The following is a 23,053-nucleotide window of genomic DNA, read 5'->3' on the forward strand; positions in this document are numbered from 1 at the left end:
CTTTCTCATTTATGGGTTTCCTCGCCGTATACATTCTGACCAAGGGGCCAACTTTGAGAGCAAGCTAATCAAAGAGCTTCTAGAGATGGCCGGAATAGAGAAATCCCATACAACCCCTTATCACCCCATGGGGAATGGTGTCGCAGAGAGATTCAACAGGACTCTGGGAGACATGATCAGATCCCTTCCCCCGCAGCCAAAAACAAAGTGGCCACAAATGCTACAGCTACTAACCTTCTGCTATAACTGCACAGAGCATGAGACAACAGGGTTCGCACCATTCTACCTGGGGTTTGGAAGGATCCCTTGTCTACCTGTTGACGTGACGTTTCAACATGCCCTCATCAATGATACTGTTGTCAGCTATTCAGACTTTGTCTCTGACCTAAAGAAAAACCTACATGAGGATGCTCAGATTGTGCAGAAAAACAGCCTCAAAGAACAGACTCGCCATGCCAAGCTATACCACCGCAAGAGGAGACAGAGTACTGATCACCAACAGAAGAGTACAGGGGAAACGCAAGGTTGCAGACAAGTGGGAATCTACCCCTTATGAGGTCATATCAGTCAAGTCTGATATCAATGTCTACAGAGTTAAGGATGTCCTTAACGGGCAGAGAGAGAGTTGTCCACAGAAACCTGCTACTCTCTGTTAGCTTCTTGCCCTGTGAGAGTGCTGAGGACCATGAATCTGACCATGAATCTGACAGTGCTGCTGCTACGCATGGAAGTGGTCTATGTCCAGATGTACCTGATGTGATGGAGGAAAGTGATGTCCGCACGGTCAACTGGCTGATGCAGTCCGGCGATGATGGAACCCATTCAGATGATGACGACTCATTTGACCAGAGATCCTGTGTTCAGGAGGGTGACTGGAATCTTTGTTGCATTGCACAGAGCCATAGGTTGACATATGGCTCACTGCGCCATATGTGTTTTATCAACCACTGATTACAGGTAATTATGCTATATTAAATGTCAGTAATTTATTTTGTCAGATATGTGTATCAGTTTGTCAGTTAGTTTGTTATATTTATCAGTTTGTCAGTTGTGTTTGCCATTCTGTTTGTTTGTTGGTTTCTATGGCAACATGACATGTTTCTTTTCCACTAATCCCCAGAGCTTTTAATGACTGCTGTTGTATTTATTATTCATATTCTTTTATTTGTATCCTAAAACTATACGATCAAATGGCCTAGAAAATATAATGTCGGAATTCACTATAATTGTTGGTTCAGCGCTCTGTTGTGAGCCATAGGTTGACCGGTAGAGAGGCTCACTGTTCCATATGTGTTTTATCAACCATTGATTACAGATTGCAATAAATCACCTAAAAACCAACCAACCGGCCTCCGAGTGTGCATAACAGGACGGACGGGTAAAGACAGAGCTGTCACACATATGTTAATTTATGACCTCCTGTCTTTAACCCCAGGGGTCTGAGCAGAAACTGTCCTACAGATCTCTATTTCAATACTTACCCAGCAATAGTTTTAGTTTCAAATCACTAACAGAAACCTGTTCAAAATTAAGAAATTTGTTCTAAAAGGTTTAAACTGTGTTAAACACTAAAAATAGTCATTTTTCCTCAACAGTTTCCAAGCACACAAAAACGTAATGTTATGCATATAACTACTGTTCCCTGAAGGAGAGGAACGAAGTATGGGATATCACGCCCCCGCGTGGCCTAACTGAAGACACCTTTAATCACGCCTTTAGGCAAATGACGTGTGATGACGGGCAGCAGGCCCCGCCTGCATATAAATACACCCCCATCACAGTCATTATTCAGTTCGATGGCCACTCTTCACTGAGCCAAGCTGAAACAGCGGGGCAGAAAAAGGTGTTGTACCTTGTTCCTCTCCTTCAGGGAACAGTAGTTATATGCATAACATTACGTTCCCTTTCAGTCGATTCACTCGGTACAGCACATAGAGTATGGGACATATATACACGCCCCGYGGAGCAGCCATCAAACCTGACAAATGCACTGAGTTAGTTTGAAACCTCCAACCCAGCAGAAAGAACAGAGTGAGCCACAGAAGGGGCTGTCACATCCAGACGATAAAACCGAACAAAAGTGTGCGGTGAAGACCAGCTGGCTGCAGCGCAGATGTTACTCACAGGGACYYCTYTGAAAAGGGCCCAGGATGCCRCTACMCCCCTGGTTGAATGTGCCCTCACACCATGAGGTAAAGGGAGGCCCTTGCTGKTGTAAGCAAGAGAAATAGCCTCCACGACCCAATGAGAGAGTCTCTGTCTGGACAGAGCCTTTCCTCTAGCTGGATTGGCAAAACACACAAACAGCTGATCACAGAGTCACACATTCTGAGTGTGATTGATGTAAAGACACAGTGCATGCACTGGGCACAGCAAATACAGCCTTCCTTGCTCTTCAGAAGCAAAAGGAGGGGGATAAAAACTAGAAAGCTCAATGGTCATTGTGCTGTAATCCGAAGGAATCACCTTAGAGAGATATGCAGCATTTGGTCTTAAGGTGACCTTTAAACCATCAGCTGAAAACTGAACACAAGAGGGGTGCACTGAAAGTGCATTCAGTTTTGTAACCAGTTTTGTAGTTGCCAAAGCAAGAAGCAGAGCTGTCTTGTATGATAGAAATTTCAAATCAACCAACTCAAAGGGCTCAAATGGAGTGCTACAAAGAGCATCCAAGACCACAGTTAGATTCCAGGAAGGAATGCTAGATTTTATCCCTGGTCTCAGTCTACGGACCCCTTTTAAGAAACGCACAGCCAGGGGATGAGCACCTGGTGTCCCTCCATCAAGGCCAACATGACAAGCAGAGATGGAAGCCAAATAAACTTTGATTGTGGAGAAAGACAGACCTTTATCCACCAGCTCCTGTAGGAATGTCAAAACATCCACAATGGAGYACTGGAAGGGGGAAATGTTTTTGCTGTGACACCACTGTTCAAAAAYAYGCCATTTATATGCATAYAAACCCCTCGTGGAAGCTGCTCTGGAACTCTGAATGGTTGCAACCACATCTAAAGGAAGGCCTCTAGCTAACAAGCTGGACCTCTCAGCAGGTAGGCATGCAGCATCCACAGTTCTGGGTGTGGATGAAATACTTCCCCCCCTGCCTGGGAGAGGAGATCCCGGCGGGCGGGGAGTTTCCAAGGCTCCGCTACCAGCAAACTGATTATTTCTGCATACCATGACTTTGCTGGCCAGTGAGGGGCCACYAGAATCAAGGATAGGCCCCATCTGCGTACTTTGTCCAGTACTGGCAGAATCATTTCCACTGGGGGAAATGCATACAGAAGCACATTGGGCCATGGGTGAGCCAGGGCATCCACTCCCAGTGGAGCGCTGTGATCCGTTATGGAGAAGAATAGGGGGCAGTGGGTGTTGGCTTTGGTGGCAAAGAGATCCACTGAAGCTTTGCCGAACCGTTGCCAAATCTGCRCAACCACGGATGGATGCAGTCTCCACTCCCTCACCAGTGGGCCTCCCCTGGACAGCAGATCCACCCCCAAATTCAGTTGCCCAGGAACATGAGTTGCTCTGACAGACAGAAAATTAACGCTGCACCACTGCAATAGTTTGTGAGACAATTTCAGCAAGGGAAGTGAATGAGTGCCCCCTTGTCTGTTTATGTAGGACACCACAATGGTGTTGTCTGTCCTTATCAGAACATGCTGGTTCATCAGAACCCTGCAAAAATGCCTCAGGGCCAGCAAGACCGCCCGCAACTCCAAGTAGTTTATGTGGAGCTTTGATTGGGTTAATGTCCAGACCCCCTTCACCGCTACGCCATCGCATATTGGCCCCCACCCCTTCAGAGAGGCATCTGTGGACAACACTTTGCGAAAGGACACCCTGCCAAATGGAGACCCACGGTACAGCAGTCCGGGCTTCCTCCATGGCCGAAGGGCTGACATGCAAGCAGCAGTTATCGTCAGCCTTCTGTGCAGGTGGAGTGACGTGCACAGCCAGTGAGAGCATGTCCAGCGCTGCATCTGACGCATTTTTAACAGTCCGAGCGGCACCACCGCGATCATGGAGGCCATCATTCCCATCAGCTGTAAAACAGTCCGGAAGCGCAGTTTGCACCCCAACTGAAACTGAGYGAGGCACCGATGAARCGCGGTCACMCGGTGCTYTGAGAGACAAGCTCGAGCTGACAGGGAGCATATTTCCAGCCCCAGGAATGAGAACTGTTGACTCGGGTTCAGTGAACTTTTCTGAAAGTTTACTGAGAATCCCAGGGCTTGAATGTGGGACAGCACCTGCGGCAGCTGTTCTGCCGCTTGCTCTCTGGAACTGGCTATTAAGTCATAACTGTCATAACTGATTGGAACCGGGGGGTCTTATCTGGAACTGCAACCGGTAACCCGTAGCAACGGTCCTTTCCAACCATGGGGAAAGTGCACAGGCACGCCACAGAGGTACGTGTGCAGCCAGACAGCTGACCYGACGCACTGTTGGCAAGGAGGTGCTGCCCTYTGCTGGAACGGAGAGGAGCAGCTCCGTTTGACTGTTGTGCACGTTGTGGCACACAATGTTTTGCTTTTGATATTTTGGCAAGGGAATTGCACTCTTTATTGAAACATGTGGAACWGTTACACAAACATTCCRAACATTTTCTCTCGTTTTTTGAAAAACATTTAASCCACTTAAACCTGGGGCTGAAGGTGYAAACAGTGTGTGTGTTGGGGTGTTGTGCTTGGGAGACTGTGTTAGGRRAACGCAGCGCCTCTTGGGGCTGGAACCCTGAACAGAACAAACRAGATGTCTTTTKCGCATAAACGAATGAGCAGCAATCAGGTCTCCCTGCTTCTGATTCCTCTCTTCTGTCACGCYGTCTCACGTCGTTAGGATGACTGAGGCTTTTTCTTTCGAGATGTCAAATCTCRWWGAAAACCCAGAGGAGGGCCTTTACTCCAAGCTGACTGGCGGGGAGTATGCTTTTTTGACRGCTGTGAAATTGTAGTGTTGAGAGCTGCAGGTGGTGCTGCTCTCTTTGGTGGCACCGGTGCTGTCACCGGCTTGCGTGCGCTCATGTTGGGCCTGGACCTAGCGTCACGTCTGGGAATGATGCAACGAAGAGCTTCAGTTTRCTTTTTCTTAAGCTCGAACTTMGCTTGGATTGCATCAAGGGATTGACCAAAAAGCCCATCTGTAGAYACTGGCTCGTCCAAGTATATGGCCCTGTCCCTATCKGGGACGTCAGAAAGCRWTAGCCATAGGTGTCTCTGAGCAACCAGTGKGGAAGCCATCCCTCTCCCCAGTGASAGYGCCRCACAGYGGGATGTGCGAAGAATATAATCCGCAGTGATTCTGATCTCATTTAAGAGGGGGGTCAGATGGCTATCAGGAGGCATCTGAGCTCCTAGCTCGGACAAGCACATAGAGCTTGATAAGTTTGAAGCATGGTGGCTGAGCTCAGGGCATGAGCAGTGGTTGCTTGAGCGCGATAGATCTTCTCCAACTGGGATGCGGAAAACCTGCATTGTTTTGAGAGCAGGGTGGCAGAGCCGCACACACCCTGGTTGTATGATGGCACCAGGTAAGCTGCCAAGGACGCCTCCATTGGTGGTAAATTAATCAGACCCGCTTTGTCGGCACCCTCTAGGTCCACGTACTGCCCGTAGCCAGGCACTGTAACATGTGTGGACAACGGTTTCTTCCAGGACGACATTAGCTCCGAGACAAAATCTGGGAACATGGGCAGGTGGTTTTTAACAGCAGCCGGCTCCATTGGAAGGTAGAATCCAGTGAACCGGGACACCTTCTGAGCAGGAGCAGGGGTTGGCCACTCGACATCTAACTTATTAGCTGCACGCYGGCAAAGGGAAAGGAACGATGTGTCGTCCTGACCCACAGGAGAGGCGGCGGCAGCAGACGGACACTGGCCTGCGGAAAAGTCRTCATCGTCTTCCGAAAGACTGTGACCTTCCAGGCCGATGTCTAGCACGTCATCATCACCCTGAGCCTCKAGATGATAGTGAGATGGCGCCGCGTCCTGCACCATTTCGGCTAACCCGTCCACATACTCCATATGGTCTGCCCAGCTGGAARCGGGGGCTGCCCAGCTGGAAGTGGAAGCCTTGGCCCCTCCGTCCTCTTCAGACTCGGACGAAACCGGATTCATAGACTCAGAGAGCATGGGGTCTTGTTGTGACACGGCAGCCTCTCCCAGCACTTTCTGCGCAAACTTGACCCGCCGTTCGAGCGTGGAGCGCCGAAGCTGGCTACAAAAAGCACAAGCGTCCGGCTCGGACAACGCTCTTCTGGCATGGACAATTCCAAGGCAGACGGGGCATGCTTCATGCTGGTCTTTTTCGTGAAGCGTGAAGCCGCACTCCTGAGGACGGGGGCAAACGGAAGACTTCTGCTTCGCCATTTTTTGCTTCGTGCTCATCCCGAACCACGAAACCAAAGTAAGTAAAAATAGACAAATGAGAAAATACAACTAGCGCTCAGCGGGCAGACACGCTAACCAGCAGGCAGCAGTAGCTAACACCAACAGGAGCAGTTAAGCTAGTTTTGGAAAAAGAAAAACAAGAGCGATGCTAGCTAGCAGCAGCTAGAAAGCACGGATTGGAAATTAGGTGTTCTCAGCGAGGTGAAGAGCGCAAGAACTGAATAATGACTGTGATGGGGGTGTATTTATATGCAGGCGGGGCCTCATGCCCGTCATCACACGTCATTTGCCTAAAGGCGTGATTAAAGGTGTCTTCAGTTAGGCCACGCGGCGTTAGGGCGTGATATCCCATACTCTATGTGTTGTACTGAGTGAATTGACTGAAAGGGAACATACTTCAGTGCAAATGACAAAGTGCAGTATACAGAATTTATATCACTCTAACTTCTTGTACACTATGCTTACTATGTCAGACTCATTTTCTACAGGCTCATGGAACCAGAATAATACAGTTCCATATCCTCCCCAGGATTGAAAGAACCAATAACTGGATCCTCTCTTAAAAGCTTTTTTCTTTGTAGAGTTGTGGGTCATCAAGCACCAACAAAGCCAGCTTTCTGCCTGAAACACAATCTAATTCTAATACTAGTCTTTATTTTGAGTAAAACAATGAGCACAGGGCCGTGCAGAGACCACTAAAGGGGCAGGTGCTCAAAAAAAAAAAGGGGCACATTTAACCGCATTCTAGGACAGAATATTAAAGCCACTCAGCTTACAGAGTTTAATAAACAATGATAAATTACAAAATTGTGAGATATACAATCAAAGCTAAGGAAAATCTCTATATAAAGCATACAACTATGCATATGTAAGATATTTTATTAGTAATTTCTTTCTGCAGGTCTATTTTGTTATAGGATAGTATTGCAATATTCTATTTAGCAAGATATGCAAATCAGAGCTAGACCACCAGCTAGATGGGGCGGAGGTGGGTTGATCGCAGCTGGTGAGCAGAGGAGGCTATGGGTGAAGGTCCTTTTGAACTGGAGCCCAAACGATGAATGGCTGGAGCAAGGCTTGGACCGGCGCTGATAGGTCCAGGTTGCAGAGAGGGAGGCGGTGACTGATGAGGCAGGTGCGACTAGAGTCTTCCAGACTGAACTTTTGTCAAGACTCCATTTTTGGTTTGTGACTCAAAGTTTTGCTTGTGATTCTCACATGACGTCGTGGGCAGGGCCTAAAATCGCAACAAAAGATTTCTGATGTGTGCAAATAATAGTTTGTTTGGCAAAGAACTTTAAGTTCACGAGACAAAAATTAGTTATTTAATTAAAAAAAAGTTTTTTAAACAAAACGTTTTGTTTTTAAAAAAAATAAATCATTACAATTCCAAAGGTTTTGATTGCAATTTTATTTTACTTAACTGAGGTTGTTTTTTTTTTTTTCATTGAATAATTGGGGGAAAAAACAATTAACTTCATACTCTGCGAACTAGTCCCTAAACTTACTTCTGGATTGAGTTTTTTCCCCTTCATTAATGACACACTTTTATTACATGCATTATATATATCTTGGTAATTCAGGGTGAGTTATTTTAAATTCTAAATGAATATTCTTGTTGGACTTGTATAGGGGCCTGCTATGCAATGCATGGCAGTAACCTATTGTTCTACACCCAATAAGTGGTCTATTTATTTATTTTTCTTACGTCACCGTTAATGCGGCCCGAACCGCTGCGGGCACCCCCACAAAAGTGGTATCAAAACGTTCAGCTTGATCCCGAGAAGGGAGCTATTGCTTTTAGTGGGATTCTGAGGTAAAATGACTGCATAAATTGAGAAAAACGAGAAAATTCGAGGCTGAGTGTCTCACAGAATCACTAACCTTTCTCTCTGAAACACACACACAGCACGGTGGAGGTCTGACTCCAAAACTCTTTTTAACTTCCCCTCACAAGCACAAATATCAGCCTATTGATCTCAAAGTTGATCATGCTCCCGTAAAATGTTTTCAAAATTTTGCGAGGGCTTATAGTTTTTTGTCAGGGTTCTTGAGACAGTTGCTGGGTGTCTCACAAGTATAGAAACTCTGTCTCCAGCATACTGTCTGACAGAGAGAGCCAGCCCAGGTGCAGATAATTAATTACCATAGCAACGGGGCCCAGCGTGAGGCAGTGAGCAGTCTCACAAATAGACCCTTTTCACAGTGACGTCAGACAATGGCCGCCATAACTTGAAACGGTGTATCTTTACTTCCAGTGTGATTTTGCCTCGGGAAACCTGACTGAATAATTCACGGATACTCATTATCTTAAGGATATAATAAAAGGTAAGGATAATAATAACAGCATTAAAGTGTTCGATAACCATCATTACTCATTGTCAAGCCACCATTCTCTAACTGTATATAAAATAAACAGCCTCCGATCGGACAGTAAACCAGCTAGCAGCAGCTTTAGCCACATTTGGGAACATATATACACCGCGGATTGTCAGTGCTGTAACGTTTAGAGGTTCACTTTCTGTATCAACTTTAATAAAACAGCATTTCAGTGTTAGCCGTTATTAGTCATTGTCAAGTCACCATTCTCCAACTGTATTTAAAGAAACCAGCCTCCGATCTGAGAGTAAACCAGCTTTAGGCAGTTAGGAAACATACACGTACACCGCTGCCTTTCAGTGCTGTGTTGTTAAAAGTTTCACTAAAATCACTTACATCTTCCAACACTGTTGTTTAGAAAAGCATTTTAAATATTGATTTAAGCGCTATCTGCCAAATAATTTCCATATTCTGATGTGATTCATAATTTCTCCTTTTGTTTTGTTGTTCATCTTTCTCAACAGTAGCCGACCTAACAACCTACCATATCTGAAATGGTCTTGTTCCTCTGTCCATGGCAGGTTCAGTCAATCAGCTGTGGGACATCTGCTGCCTAACGTCAAACTATCATGGGCCTCTTGATTTAAAAGGAGAAACCATTACAGAGCCTCCCTGCTCCTGCAAGTCACACTTCTTGGATGAACACTCGCTACAAGCCTACTGTGTTAGAAATGAAATCTTTGTGCATCTATTCTGTAATTAATATCTATATGTATGTATTAATAAATGAATTGATGTTGTGTAGAGTTCTGTAAAAAACTATTGTAAATAGCTTCTCTTGAGTAATCTACATATGTGCAACTTTTACATTTAAATTGCTTCTTTTTGTAAATTTTACACATCTGGCAACGAAGTATGTGGAGGAGAGGAAATGCTCAAATTAAAGCTGTCATTGTGGACCAAAGACATAAGGTTTGTGGCTGTTTCTTTAAAACATCTATTTAATAATTATATTAAACACTGTACATGGTTACTACATTACACAAATATAATTACTACAGTTAACAATTTAAGTCATTGATAGAGAAAATTTATTTACAAAAGGCATATCAATTTCATTTCAACTGTATGTACTCAGGGTTTAAAATTTAAGAAGACATCCATATAGGGTCCTTGGCGAGTGCCAGTCTGTAGTGAACTGGTGGATGACAGAGGCAATAATATACTGTAGTGAGCAGTTTGAAGCAGAAGTCCCACCATGTCACATGGTTTTTCCAGCTAAGCACAAACTTCATGCACTTTGTTTCCACAGGCACCACAGCAGAATCAAGTGTAACCTGTTGAAAGGAATATGAAGTTATTCCTATGTTATCAATTTTCTACTGCCAAGTCTACAACCGCAGGAAGACAAAGTATAAGAAACTTAACCTTCTAATCATAACATTTGATAAATATTCATTGGAGAAATGTGAAGTTAATGAGCTAAGATAGATAGATAGATAGATCATCACATTTCTCCAATGAAACGTTAATATCTATATCTAACACAGCGGTCTTCCTTATGTCTCGATCGTAGCAAGGGTTTAACTTCTCAGGACGTGATGGAGTAGAGGGTGTGCGGCATAACTGTTACGTTTTGGACTTGTGGCTACAGGTAATGTCGCTACTTAGCAGGTGGTGAAATGAGCGTTAGTGAGGAGAGGTTAATACGATCAAGCATTTAAATGACGGGTGGCAACCCCAGTCTATACTATAAACATCTGATTAAGATTAGAGCCTAAATACGTCCTATTTCCAAAACAGAAAGGCTACGTAATGTTGGCCAGCTAACAAATTACTATTGCTATCCTAGCATATCAACGAACAGCTAGAAAAAACCAAAACACGTACCTTCGTAGTCAAACTGGTATCATTCAGCGAGGAATTTGTCCAGTTTAGGTTATGTTGATGAAGAAAAATTGTTTGCAAATAGTGATATATCTTCAAATCATATTTGTGGCAGCAGCTTTAGAGTCCAGAAACAGCGTTAACTACACACACCGGAACTAAAGATACACCGTTTCGAGCCATAACGGAAGTTGTGTGACGTCATGTGAAAAGGGTCTATAGGCGCAGTGAGGTCTCGTAATGCATTGTGGGAAGAATAAATATTTCCTGTGACTATTCATATTTTGCTTACATAAATTCATTTCTGAGTTTAAAATCCTTAGTATGAAGACTGAAACCCATTCCAGGCTCAGCTTCCTCAACAGAAGGCATGTTGGTGGGATTGAGGAGGTCTTCGAAGTATTCTGCCCACCGGCCCACAACGTCCCGAGTTGAAGTCAGCAGAACACCATCCCCACTATAAAAAGTGTTGGTGATGCACTGCTTCCCCCTCCTGAGATGATGGACCAGAATCGCCTCGAAGCCGTACGGAAGTCTTTCTCCATGGCCTCTCCAAACTCCTCCCACGCCCGTGTTTTTGCCTCAGCGACCAYCCGAGCCGCATGCCGCTTCGCCCGCCGGTACCCATCAGCTGCGTCTGGAGTCCCACAGGCCAAAAAGGCCCGATCGGACTCCTTCTTCAGCTTGACGGCATCCCTCACCGAAGGTGTCCACCAATGGGTTCGAGGGTTGCCGCCGCGACAGGCACCAACAACCTTGCAGTTGAAGCTCCGACAAGCCGCCTCGGCAATGGAGGTATGGAACATGGTCCACTCAGACTCAATGTCCCCCACCTCCCCTGGAACGTGTTTGAAGTTCTGCCGGAGATGGGAGTTAAAGCTCCGTCTCACAGGGGACTCCACCAGATGTTCCCAGCAGACCCTCACTACACGTTTGGGCCTGCCAGGTCTGACCRGCTTCCTCCCCCACCACCGGAGCCAACTCACCACCAGGTAGTGGTCAGTGGACAGCTCCGCACCYCTCTTCACCTGAGTGTCCAAGACATACGGGTGCAGATCCGATGAAATGATGACAAAATCGATCATCAAACTGCGGCCTAGGGTGTCCTGGTGCCAAGTGCACATATGGACATCCTTATGCTAGAACATGGTGTTTGTGATGGACAATCCGTAATGAGCACAGAAGTCCAACAACAGAACACCACTCGAGTTCAGATCGGGGGGGCCGTTCCTCCCAACCACGCCCCTCGGGGTCTCACAGTCATTGCCCACATGAGCGTTGACGTCCCCCAGTAGAACAAGGGAATCCCCAGGAGGGGCACTCTCCAGTACCCCCTCTAAGGACTCCAAGAAGGGTGGGTAATCTGAACTACTGTTTGGCCCGTAAGCACAGTCAACAGTCAAAACCCGTCCCCCCACCCGTAGGCGGAGGGAGGCTACCCTCTCGTTCACCGGGGTAAACCCCAACGTACAGGCGCCAAGATGGGGGGCAACAAGTATGCCCACTCCTGCCCGGCGCCTCTCACCGTGGGCAACTCCMGAGTGGAAGTACGTCCAACCCCTCTCAAGGAGACTGGTTCCAGAACCAGAGCCATGCGTCGAGGTGAGGCCGACTATTTCTAGCCGGAACCTCTCAGCCTCGCAACACTAGCTCCGGTTCCTTCCCCACCAGAGAGGTGACGTTCCACGTCCCAAGAGCCAGCTTCTGCAGCCGAGGATCAGACCGCTAGTGTCTGTTGTATTTCTTTGCTTAAACTGCTAACTCCATGCTGAAGCAGAAACGATATTTTAACGTATTCCGTCATCCGACTTTATTGCTATTGGAGTAGCAATAAAGTATACTCCCCTTTATTGCTACTCCAATAAAGTGGAGTAGGAAGTCAAAAACTTTTTTAATTCACTAAAAACTGTTCTGTAATCTGGAACGTTTGCTACGTTGAGCTCCAGTAAGTATAGAGGAATTTAAAGGTGCTAAACTCATGAAATACATAAATAAGAAAATGATACACAAACTCCATTCTCTCTGCTCATAGATAAACAGGAAGACATTTAATGCACATCTGAGGATTCACACATTACATTTTCATCGTCTCATTTTCATCGTCTCAGAATCCAAAATGTCTTGACTCTTATTTCTGACATCGAGTATTTATACCATTCCAGCCCTAATGTAGTGTATTGGAAAGCTTCTGACCAATGGCGTTACTGAACCTTGCTTTTGGCTCCGTCTTACACTGGATGTGTGTTGGAAGTTCCGAGAATTCAGAGGCTGACCTCCTGGAAGTTAAATCTGCTCCCTCAGAGACCATTAATCAAATTGTTAGTTCTTATCTGTCCAAACAAAGATTCTTTTTCAGTCCGGGCCGACTTCTTCGCACGCAAGCAGGAAAGACGTTTGCCAAGATTCCTCGCTAACTGTTCCCTCTCTGGGATTGTTTATTCCACATCTCTTCGATCTGAATTCCTTTCTGACTTCTAGGTCAGATTGACCCAGTACAAGTGACACAGTACATTTCTTTCCAGTAAAAACATATATCAACACGACTTTTAGTATAATTATATTCCTCTACATAAGCCGATATGAAGAATTTGACTAGTAACACAAGTTGCACAAGTTTTTTATACGTATATAAAGTACCCAATTCTTGAACATGACTCGTCGGTTTATGCACATCTTCTCTTTGTATCCAGTTTTGCATGTTACAAACAGCATCAAAATATAAAAGGTAATTATATATATATAAATAATATATTGCTATATATTGATAAAATGCTAAGAGGGATTTGTCTAACTGTAGAGTTTAAAACAGAGAAGCAGAGTTAGGTTTTCCTGGGGATAGGGATCCAGTTCCAGTATTTCTGCGTTGCAAGGCCATGTGCTGACATGGCCTTGGAGACCCTGAAGCTTAAAGCTTCCCTGTTTTTTCCTTTTCTTGGGAGTCAGTTTGTACTTAAATTGTAAAATAAACTCTTTTGCTACTGATATCAACTGTTTAGTTATTGCAGTTTTTGCGTTACACCCAGTGCCAGAATTTAACCTTAGTTGTCTTTTGGAGGGGTTGTAACATTGTGTTGAAGAAGTGGTATACATTATGTTCCTCTGCATATCCTTCAGCACTTTTTGATAGCCTAAATCTTTACTTGATTGGTAATGGTGAAACATGTTACAACTACCACTGCTACTAATAAAATTAACAGAGATGCTGATTTTCAAATGATGACAAGAAGTTTAATGATATGAAGCAATGGTACAGAATTCTCATGTTTTTGTTCATCTTATTTTTATATGTTTTATTAACACTTTTTGTACTATTGTGTGAACATCTGATAATCTATTCTATCAGATGTGGTATTAATTTTATACCAGATGTAATGGGACACACACCTTCTAAGAGTTCTGCTTTCATCCCGACAGTCCACAGAATGTTGTCCCAGAACTCTTGGGGACCATCAAGATCTTTCTGAAAAAATGAGAGGAGCTTTAATGGGGTCTTTTTGTTTTACGTTTTTTTGCTAGTTTTCATCTTACCAATATATAACCATGGAGGTTATTTTTGTCCAGTCTCTTATAATGGAGGCATTATCTCTGAACATAACTGAGGCAAGTGAGGCATGCAGTTCTTTATTGTGGTCATTGGTTTCCTTAAGACTTCTTGAGTGAGTCACTGCTGTACTCTTGGGGTAATTTTGGTTTACTAGTCACTCCTTAGAAGTTTCAACACAGTTTCTTGGTTGAGCAATCACTTTTTCATGTTGTTCACTTTGTCACATAGATTTAAAAAAAATGTTCTGCTTTAATTATAAAAACCTTCATTTAAAATCCGCATTTTGTGTTTACTTGTGTTGTCTTTGACTATTTCAGTTGATTTGATGTTCTGAATTATGTAAGAGTAACCAACATGCAAAAATAGGAAATCAGGAAGGGGGAAAACACTTTTTTACACCACTGTAGATTTTTTGTTTTGCCACTTAGGTTGCTGAAGGGAAGTAATGAACGTTTGATGTAAGTTTGACCTTAGTTCTTAAACTTTAGATTAGTTAAGTTGAGTTTAATACAAGTAATTTTACTTAATACATTGGATTTTATATGTGAGTAATGATGCACTGCCCCTGCATGGCTAGTAAATCACTTTTGGTGAGCTAAAAAAAAGTTATTTGACTTGATATGTTTCTCATAAGTGTAACTTTAAAATGTCCTGTAAATGTCTTTTCATAAATGTCCTTCATGTCACATAAACAGAAAGAAGAATGATTGTCTGTTTGTTTGCCTCCTTAGGTTACCACAATATTAAGGCAACTTCATGGAGAAAACTAAAGGGATCCCTTTAAGATGACACGAACAGACCCACCTGATATACTGGTATCAACTGTGCATCAAGACATAAAAGTGATTCCTATATCGACCCACTACAAATCTTTGCAACCCTCCAAACAATGTGATTTTATAAATTGCATTACACTGGAGGACAATCAGAACAAAGTTAATAAGAGGCACTGTCGAACCTTTGACTATAAGTCATTGGAGCACCCAAAATCACACAAGTCCTCAATGGAGTCCCCATACAGAAAAGCTGATAGGCATGCAGCCAACCCAGATGTTGCTTGGAATGCCCTGGGTCGCCACCAGAGATACCGTTTTTCTGCTCCAGACATTTTCAGTCACAGATTAACTCCTCAATCAGTGACTGCAGAAAGGGCAAGTGAGGTAGTTGTCCCTGAAAATAAAAGAAGGACCAGGTCAAAAAGTGCCTCTCGTGTTCAGACTGGCCTCACTCCTGTGACTTTTGAAGGTTACTCATCATCAGGAAGGAAAGGAAGAGAGTCCCAAAGGGTTCCAAGAGATTCTCGCTGGAGAGCTGAAGCATCCCCACTTAAAGAGTCATCTTATGCAGCAACAAGAACTCATATGCATGAAGTACATCCCATTAAGCTGCAGCCTCAAATTGGTGACAGCAGTAGATATTCACCACACTATGCTTCTGATAAATTTGAGGATGGAAGTCTAGATAAATCAGCAAGTAGCCCCCATGTTAGGTGTCGAGTGGACATCAAGCCGGATGATGCGGCATTACATCATTCAGGTCAAAAACAGACAACATCTGCAATGGATATACCCTGGCAGAGGCATCACAGTACTGGGAGAAGTCTGACTGTGCCACGTCATTTCTCCTACTCCAGAACTCCAACTCCCACTGACTCAATGGGTGCGGAAAGTAGGCAAGCTTATCAATATTCCCGAAGCATGCCAAATACTTACCTACAACACATGGAGCTTCCATTACAAAGAATGCCTTCTGCTAGTGATTATTATGGTAGAGAACATAGAGCTCATTCCAGTCCTAATGTGCCAACTAATTTCTTTTACGCAGATGATGTAGCCAGATATGTGACTGCTCCTGCTCCAAAACCAGGATCTTTTTTTCATGATGAGCATTACACAACAGGTAAAACATACAGTCATAAAGTACAGTATGTGCAAGATCCAAGGACTCGAATAGTGCATGCTGTAGCTACTAGACCATATTATTCTGAAATGGAGACCCACCCTTGCTCTGTGCAGTCAGGATATCCCAAACCATATGCTGAAAATGAACCAGGGCCATACATCATAAGCACACCCCCCACAAGTATATTGTATGGTGATGATCCAAGAACTTATCAAATTCAGACAGCACCACCACGATTTTATTATTCCAGTGATATGTTTGCAGTGCCCCCAGAGCACCATGTTCCAGCAAGGGCATACTATACTGAAGGTCGAAGACACGCTAGAGTCACTCAACCACAAACTGATGACTGGTATGGCTCTGATGCATCTGGTTATTCTACCAATCCAGCCTCCCATGTGTCGCAGATCACTCCAACCAGAGTCCGCCAAGAGCCTGTACTAACTCCATGGTATACCAATCCATGTGTAGAACCTCAAAAAATAGGTACAGATTCCAAATCTTATTCCAGGTCTTGGGACAATATTCTCAACTCACGTGTAGAAAGAGAACAACCTCTTCCTGTACAGAGAGGTCAGAGCTATGATGATCTACTGGACTCCAGGAAGCCGCCTACGGCCACAGGTGACAAACCAAAACCAGTGGTAGTCAATCTTTCCAGTTCACCAAGACGCTATGCAGCCTTATCAGTGTCTGATAACTCACTTATTGACAAAAGTCCAACAGAGATGTCAAAAAGTCCCACAAGCAAACTTTGGTTTGTTACTCCTGAAATAACAATCACTGATAATGACATTAGGCCAGGAAATCTTAACAAGGCTGAAGGACGGTCTGCAAGTTGGGATATTCTTGACTCTAGAAATGCTGAGGGTCTAGAATTACATGACTTTGATAGTTCAACCAAAGAAAAGACACATGATAATGCCTCACTTCAGCAAAGCCTTGAGCAGCTTGATGAGCTCCTAGCAGATCTTGTGACTGACTACAAGCCACCGAGTAGACGGACAAGTGAGGAGATTTTGGACCAATTAAAGAAGTTAATTGATGAGGAAGAAGCGGTATCTCTGTCCAGAAAATGCTCAAAGCCAGATACAGACGAACCACTGCCTCTGGACAAGCAGCCAACTTCAATCAAAATTAATCCAGATGTTTTTCGTGACATGGATGGGCCAAGTAATGCAATGAAGACCGCAGAGGAATGCTCTCCAGATCAAAGTCCAGATGAGGATGATACAATGATGTGCTCCAACAATAAGTGCCGGAGAACAGAGACATTATTTAATGCTTGTCTTTATTTTAAATCCTGCCACAGCTGTTACACCTACTACTGCTCTCGGAACTGCCGTAGAGAGGATTGGGACATACACAAAGAAAGCTGCTTATATGGAAGAATTGGAAGCACATGCCGGCATATTATAAAACACTGCCGGGAGACTGTTGAAGTTCACAAAGCCTTCTCCCGTATTGCCAAAGTTGGCTACCTTTCTCGAGGTAGGGGGGTTCTCTTCCTTGGCTTTCCAAATCCTTCTTCATCTTGTAGCTTCCTGCAGTATGGCCTGAATAGTTTACCAATGTCTCCTACATACCTGTCTCTTCGGGAGCTTGAAAGCTTCAAGGACAACCTGGGGGAATACTGTAATGAGCTGCAAGAAGCTGGTAAAGAATATGACCCAAACGAATGTTTCATCTTGAATGTATCCATTGCTGTGGGTGACCAGCTGCCCGATGGGCCATCGCCAAGAAATCAAGCTCCTACAGTTAGAAAATATGCAAAAATTGCATTGGCTTCCTTTAGTCCTGAGAGAAAGGTTCACAAGAAAGAGAGTGAAATGGAAACACTGATCCTTACACCACCTCCAGGAACAGCTGATATTGACATGGAAGGAGAGGAAGGTCGGAAGGCACGAGAAATCTGTTTCATCAATATACAACGGGAACTGAGAATGAGAGGAGTTTTTCTACGCCATGAATACCCAAATGTGTATCAACAGCTTTGTGAATTTGTAGAAAGCAACAGAAGGTTCACACCCACAACTATTTATCCAATTGATAAGAGGACTGGTAAACAGTTTATGTGCATGATCATGGCTGCCTCTGAGCCCAGAACACTGGACTGGGTGGGCGCACCTCATCTGCTTGATGACATCATATAAGGGCACCTTTTGTTGAAAATAGTGTATAGAAATACATACAAATTCTTGCACATATTTCTGTTGGTCTAGCTGTATACAGTTGTGTGTAGTGCAACTGTAGAAATTACATACATTCATGCCTGCTTGGTCAGTATTATTATTAAAATATTTCTTATCAGGTGAAGAAGTACAATATATCAGTTATTTATTTTAACACTATAAAATGCTTTAAATCATACACAAGTCATTTCCTGGTTTTCTACTGTTACAAGACATTCCCTTTGGTTGGGACTACTAAACTCACATATTGTTTTTTTAATATCTCAGATAAGTAAATAGTGGTTATTATTTTATCCTGATTCTCTTTACATGACTGTCTACATATGTGAGTACAACATAAATATTTTCATATCTAACTTTAATGGTACGACATGCTGGAAATAAGAAACATTATTTTCGTAGCAAACGCAAACATTTTCTATGCAAGGTTATTTCATCAATCAAGTACCACATTCCTGCAGGTATAGCATTTGCTATATTATGTATGATTCATACATATTCTTATATAAATATATAAAGAGATTTTAGAGACTGGTGTGCAAAGTAAAGATTTTGATGGAAGTGTAAATTGTTATTAGACATAAAGGATGCCTGAGAAAGAAACATCTAGCAGAAAAGGCACAAAATTTTATATTGATTTGAAAAAGTATTCTATTGAAAACATGGAGTCTTCTGTCTAAAGGAATACTTAGAGACGTTCATATCAGCATAACATTTCTTTATTCTGCTCTGCAGAATTAGCAGAGCAATCCTAAACTTGAAAACCTTCAGAATGGATGTTAAAATGGTGCCAGTTACAAGCCCCACTAGAGGTGTTGGCCTGTACTCTTCAGTTTAAACACTGTGAATAGTGGAAGTTATCTGAACAAAAACTCAACTTGGTCAAATACCAACATATAATGCAACTTCTTTGAAATACAATTTTATGAGTTGTCTTTTTAGATATTTTCACAAATTAATCTATAGGAGTTATTATCCTTTGAACAAAGTGAGCCAGATTTTGGCACGGTAACTGTAAGGTAGACTTCAGAAATAGGGACAGAAGAAGTTAGATGTGAATTTGTGCTGATCTAGGTTTATTACATGTATGATGGATGTCCTTATTAGTTTTAGCGAATCAGTCTTTCGTTTGTTTATTAGGTACAAAAACGTAGAAAGTTTAATACCACTTAGCCATATTGCCTCATTCTTTCTGTTGATTGTGTATTTGTAGCATCCTAAATCGTACTTTTATCCTAGAGGTGAATTGAAAGAAGAATGTGGCTTGAATTTATTGTATGTTTGAGTGCTAATATTCTATCTAAATATGATTTACCTGAAACCACAAAAACATACAAGTCTCAGTATATTGCAAATATGTAAATTTCCACAAATGAAGGTGGATCAATTTGTTGTCCTTTAGCGACATACCGTTCTCAGTCCTCAGAATCTGTACAACAAAGTACAATGAAACTTGAGGCTTACATATATATATATTTTTTAAAAAGTTACTTTTAAGACAAAGTACTGTAAAAAAAAAAAAAAAAAAATCTTGAAAAGTTGACTGGCTGCATGTTATTCGATTTTTCTTCTCCAATCTCATTTTAACATGTTAGTAACTGCAACATGCTTGATGAATGAGCCAATGAAAGTGATACAATGCTGTGCAAGATTTGTTTTCTTCATTACCATGTTAAACAATGAGACCTCACTAAAATGTTTAGAAGATCCTGTAATCTTGTATTTTTTATACTTTCAACATATGTGTGTGTGTGTGTGTCTATTTATAAACCATGTCCAATAAATGGAACAGGAACTGCCTTCTTTCTTTTGTCAAGGGGATATTTATTCAAGTTAAGCTTTTTAATCAGCATTTAAAAGACAAGGATATTATGAATGAGCCATTTTCATTTGTTGACCAGTTGAGGTCCTCTGATTTAAACAGCATTTGTAACAGCTGTTATGAGTGTTATGTCTGTACCAGGTAACCCAACTAATCTAGTTTGATATTATCTACTCAAGTACTTAGGCCTTTTTTTCTGTGGAGGATTTCTTGGTAAATGTTTCTCCAAAGATCTGTATGTTTTTGGAGGAACAAAGATATGCAGATCTTTGTTCCTCCAAAGGGTAGGAAAAGAAAGGGAGAAAGGAAGATAAAGGGTTTAAAGGGAAAAAAGGACACGAGTAAGGGAGAGAAAGAAGCATAGAGAAAAGAAAAGTCAACGCCCTTGAAGTCTGCCTCTAGATCTGTAGAAATAATAGAAATAAACAAGTCATTACACAATGTATTTAGTGACTAGATTTTTATATATATAATAGAAAGGTCAATCTGACTGGATATCACCAAGTGAGAAATAAAGTTCACATCCATGAATCTTTCATGTCATTTTTACTACCAGACCTCTACTATTGAAACATGTTGAGAGATGCCGTCTTTGAGAGGCCTCAGATTGTTGAGTTTTTATACATTCAAATATACTTTACCTTCAGTTTGTTAAACTCTTTAATGGGTAAGTTCTATTTCATTTCAACACTGTGTTGTTCAAGCTTTATATGGGCCAGACCATTAGGACCTCCATCTTCTTTTGCAAGTTCTGGAACTCATAAAAGACTGCAGAGGCTCAAGTGTAATACTGCTAGCCTGTTCCAGTCAATGTTAATCCTTATTGGAAACTTGAAAATGTGTTTGTGACATTAGTGCAACAGAAAAACATTAAGATGTTGTCCATAATGACTTTCTGTATTGTTACCATCAGTCTCAGTATGTATTAAATGAACAGATCAAATGTGATCAGGTAAGAAGTACAAACTAACAAACAGGAGATCTAAAAAATAAAAAATAAAAAATTCATTTTTATGACAGTCCCATTTTACAGCCAACAAATAAATGCCCAACAACCGGAAACCTGTGTTGTAGGCAAAAATGTGAGCAATAATAGTAAGAACCACAAACCAGGTTCTAAAGAATGGTTACAAGCACAAATTAGAAAAGTTGTATGTGGAAGAAAATTCAAGGTAAAACATTTCCAAATAAAATTTACAAGTAAAGAAAAATAAAATAGTTTTAGCAAGAGAGCAGGTAAAAGATTTGTTGCATTTTGATGGATTTGGTTTACGTGAGATTCAACTATAAAGGTTCATAGCCTGGGATCAGTGAAATCAGCTCTTCAAATCCTTAGCTTTTAAAAAGTCCATCCATCCATGCATTTTCTGTACACCCTGGTCCCTAGTGGGATCGGGAGGGTTGCTGGTGCCTATCTCCAGCGAACAGGTTGCCAGTCTGCAACACAGAGACAGACAGGACAAACAACCATACACACACTCACACCTAGGGAGAATTTAGAGAGACCAATTTACCTGACAGTCATGTTTTTGGACTGTGGGAGGAAGCCGGAGTACCCAGAAAGAACCCACGCATGCACAGAACATGCAAACTACATGCAGAAAGACCCCAGGCCGGGAATCGAACCCAGGACCTTCTTGCTACTAACTAGGCCACTGTGCAGCCCTCTTTAAAAAGTTAATTTGAATAATCCTCCAACTGTGCTCTTTATTCTTATGACCCACAAATGGAAGTAGAAATATTAAACAGTCTGTACTTAATAAGTAGTCAATAAGTAGTTTAAGTAAGACAGCACAAACAAACTGGTATACTGATGATGAAGTATGCATTACATCAAACTTGAAATCTAAAGTGTCTCATATTCAAGTCTAAATGTTGAGGGTCATAAAGGAAGAGGCCAGGAGAGGGCAGTGTAGCTAGGAACATGCATGTTCCTAATTACTAGAAGTTACTCTTGTGACCAACTCACTGGTTACATCAATACAATGGTTACATTGTATTACACTGGTTACATCACACATTGACAATAATTCCCTGATGTTTTTGCCCTTCTAAAAATTCAGTCAAGATTTTTCATAATTAGACTTAATCTTGATAAGCTACTGTATGCACTTTTTACTGTATTATAGAAAAATAAACCCACAAGGTCAAATTTAGCTATGTGTGAACAACCCATAATAATCTGAACTCAAACAGAACTAAAAAAAGATTTGTAAGTTTGTTTCCCCTGGTGTCTATCACCACATACCATCAATATATTTGCATTGATGTGTATTGTGATCCAAATTCCACTGTTATAAATCCTACATGTCTAGAAAAAACTGATATATCGGACCATGTTTTTTAATCCGAACTCCTGTACTGCATTTCAATATTTCCAACACACACATAAATCTAATGAATGCTGGACAGCTCAATTAAGGTTAATTTGACGATTGTACCCAACAGTTTGCATAAAGGAAGAGTGTGTGCTTTTTAATAAAAAAGCACAGAAAACATTAATTGCAATCTGTGCAATGTCAAGGATTTGCAGATCCTGCAGATTTTCAGATGAAATCTTCTACTATTCTGCTCCTTCAGGGACTCCCTGCTCCAGCCTCCTGAATCAAGGCCTGCTGGTTAGCAGGCCTCTGCAGGGCTGGCTGACTGATGAGGGAATTCAGCCACTTGATTTACGTGTGTTAGAGGTTTATCTAAAATATGCAGAAGACTGGAGATGGACACTCCTGTGCTAAATGATAATTGACAAGTAAATCATATTTGAAAGAGACATAAAATAATTTTGAACAACATTTTCACTTATGTGAATATTGATTACTATGGCTAAGAAATATTAAAGCAATTTAGTTCATGTGGTATTAATGCCAGGAACAAAGTAGACTTCAGGAGGAGAAATGCAACATTTCTTACATGCTGGAAACAGGGGCTGCAATTTTTGTATAATGAGCTGATACATTTTTTCCGCAGAATCTCATACATTCAACATTCATGTATGC

At 42.2% G+C, this 23,053-nt stretch overlaps 1 protein-coding gene across 3 annotated transcripts in view; it reads left to right on the forward strand.

Annotated features, from left to right (window-relative positions):
* The window catches only part of ajm1 (apical junction component 1 homolog), a 31,387-nt gene extending 11,349 nt beyond the window's left edge, over nucleotides 1-20,038 (forward strand). For all 3 annotated transcript variants that reach the window (XM_017307838.1, XM_008423073.2, XM_017307839.1), the window contains one exon: nucleotides 14,873-20,038. In XM_017307838.1, coding sequence (XP_017163327.1) covers nucleotides 14,927-18,196 — 3,270 coding nt within the window. In that variant the 5' untranslated portion in view covers nucleotides 14,873-14,926 and the 3' untranslated portion in view covers nucleotides 18,197-20,038. The remainder of the gene's footprint in view (nucleotides 1-14,872) is intronic.
* Nucleotides 20,039-23,053: the final 3,015 nt, after the last annotated feature.

The sequence above is a fragment of the Poecilia reticulata genome, linkage group LG12 (assembly GCF_000633615.1).
Source record: "Poecilia reticulata strain Guanapo linkage group LG12, Guppy_female_1.0+MT, whole genome shotgun sequence".
Taxonomy (NCBI): domain Eukaryota; kingdom Metazoa; phylum Chordata; class Actinopteri; order Cyprinodontiformes; family Poeciliidae; genus Poecilia; species Poecilia reticulata.